The 1,163-nt window shown below is 52.9% G+C and overlaps 1 protein-coding gene across 1 annotated transcript in view; it reads right to left on the bottom strand.

Annotated features, from left to right (window-relative positions):
* Nucleotides 1-1,163, bottom strand: part of EMH_0012490 (DnaJ domain-containing protein, putative) — a gene marked incomplete at both ends in the record, with an annotated part of 7,310 nt that overhangs the window by 2,640 nt on the left and 3,507 nt on the right. The window contains 2 exons of the mRNA XM_013499547.1: nt 255-422; nt 992-1,154. Of these exons, the coding sequence (XP_013355001.1) occupies nt 255-422; nt 992-1,154 (331 nt within the window). The remainder of the gene's footprint in view (nt 1-254; nt 423-991; nt 1,155-1,163) is intronic.

Raw genomic sequence — 1,163 nt, forward strand, 5'->3', positions numbered from 1 at the left:
ACCGAAGCCCAGACTGATGCACAATACAAAAAAAAAACCACCTTACAACCAAAATATGCGTTCCTCAACACAACACCCACCCCTCCAGCCAAACACCCAACTACCTCAACACAAACATCTGAATACTGTGTAAGCCCTAGCCCGAGCATTCAGCAGGAAAATAGACGCAAACAAAACTGTGTACAAGGCGCCGTTGCGCTTGCCTGGCAGAGGTTCCTAGCCTCTTGAATCATCGACTGCGTCCAGGCCTCCACCTGTTGGTCGCGCTGCTGCTGCTGCTGCGGGCTCTGGGACCCACTGCTTTCCAGCATCGCGTCCACGTACGGCTGAATTCGTTGCTGCAGCAACACCGCCAACTGAACTTCCCTCTTCCGCTGTTCGAACGCAAACATCTCCTCAGATATGTCGTCACCCCGAGCACCCTGCGACACAACAAACGCTCAACCAAAAACAATAAAGCACCAAGCCGCCGAAGGCGATGCTTGAGAGGTGCCGGCGGGGAGTGCCGGCCCATGAAAAACGAACAGTGACGGAAAGATATTTTCAGAGCCATACGACTCCGCCTTGGAGTACCAAAATCCTCCAAAGCCTTAACAATTCACTATGTCAGCGAGCTTGGGATGTAGCCAGAGGTCTGTGGTGCATGCACTGGCGCGGTGTGTATGCGTGTATCTGCAGGATGCATGCATCCATTTGGTGTGTGCTCGCATCTGTTTTATGTATTTGCGCGTATGCATCTGCGTTGACCGCACGCTGCAGCAGTGAACGTGCTGACGTTGAGCTATCTCTACATCCCAGAGCCCGATGTATTGCGGCTCGTTGTATGTTGTGTGTGCTATAGTGTGTCGAGATGTCACTATCCGTCGCAACTGCGTATAGAGCGGAAGTTGCATGCAATTCGACACGGTATGTAAATGTGCTGCAACGGGGTGCATGCGACAGCAGCAGCTGCCTGTACACCGCAGCAGCCAAGACGAAAGGTGGAGCTTACCCTGCTGCCTGGGGCGTCAACCATTTCGACGAACATGGCCATTTTAAGTTTTCCGATGTAAGGTTCGAGGGCCTCAGACCCAAAGAGCATCATGAAGAACAGTCCACTGTCAATGATGGGCATATCTTGCGCTGCTGCCTGGCCGTGCAAGTCATACTGAGCTCTCCTCTCC

This window comes from Eimeria mitis, genomic scaffold (genome assembly GCF_000499745.2).
Source record: "Eimeria mitis Houghton genomic scaffold, Emh_scaff443, whole genome shotgun sequence".
In the NCBI taxonomy this organism is placed as follows: Eukaryota; Apicomplexa; class Conoidasida; order Eucoccidiorida; family Eimeriidae; genus Eimeria; species Eimeria mitis.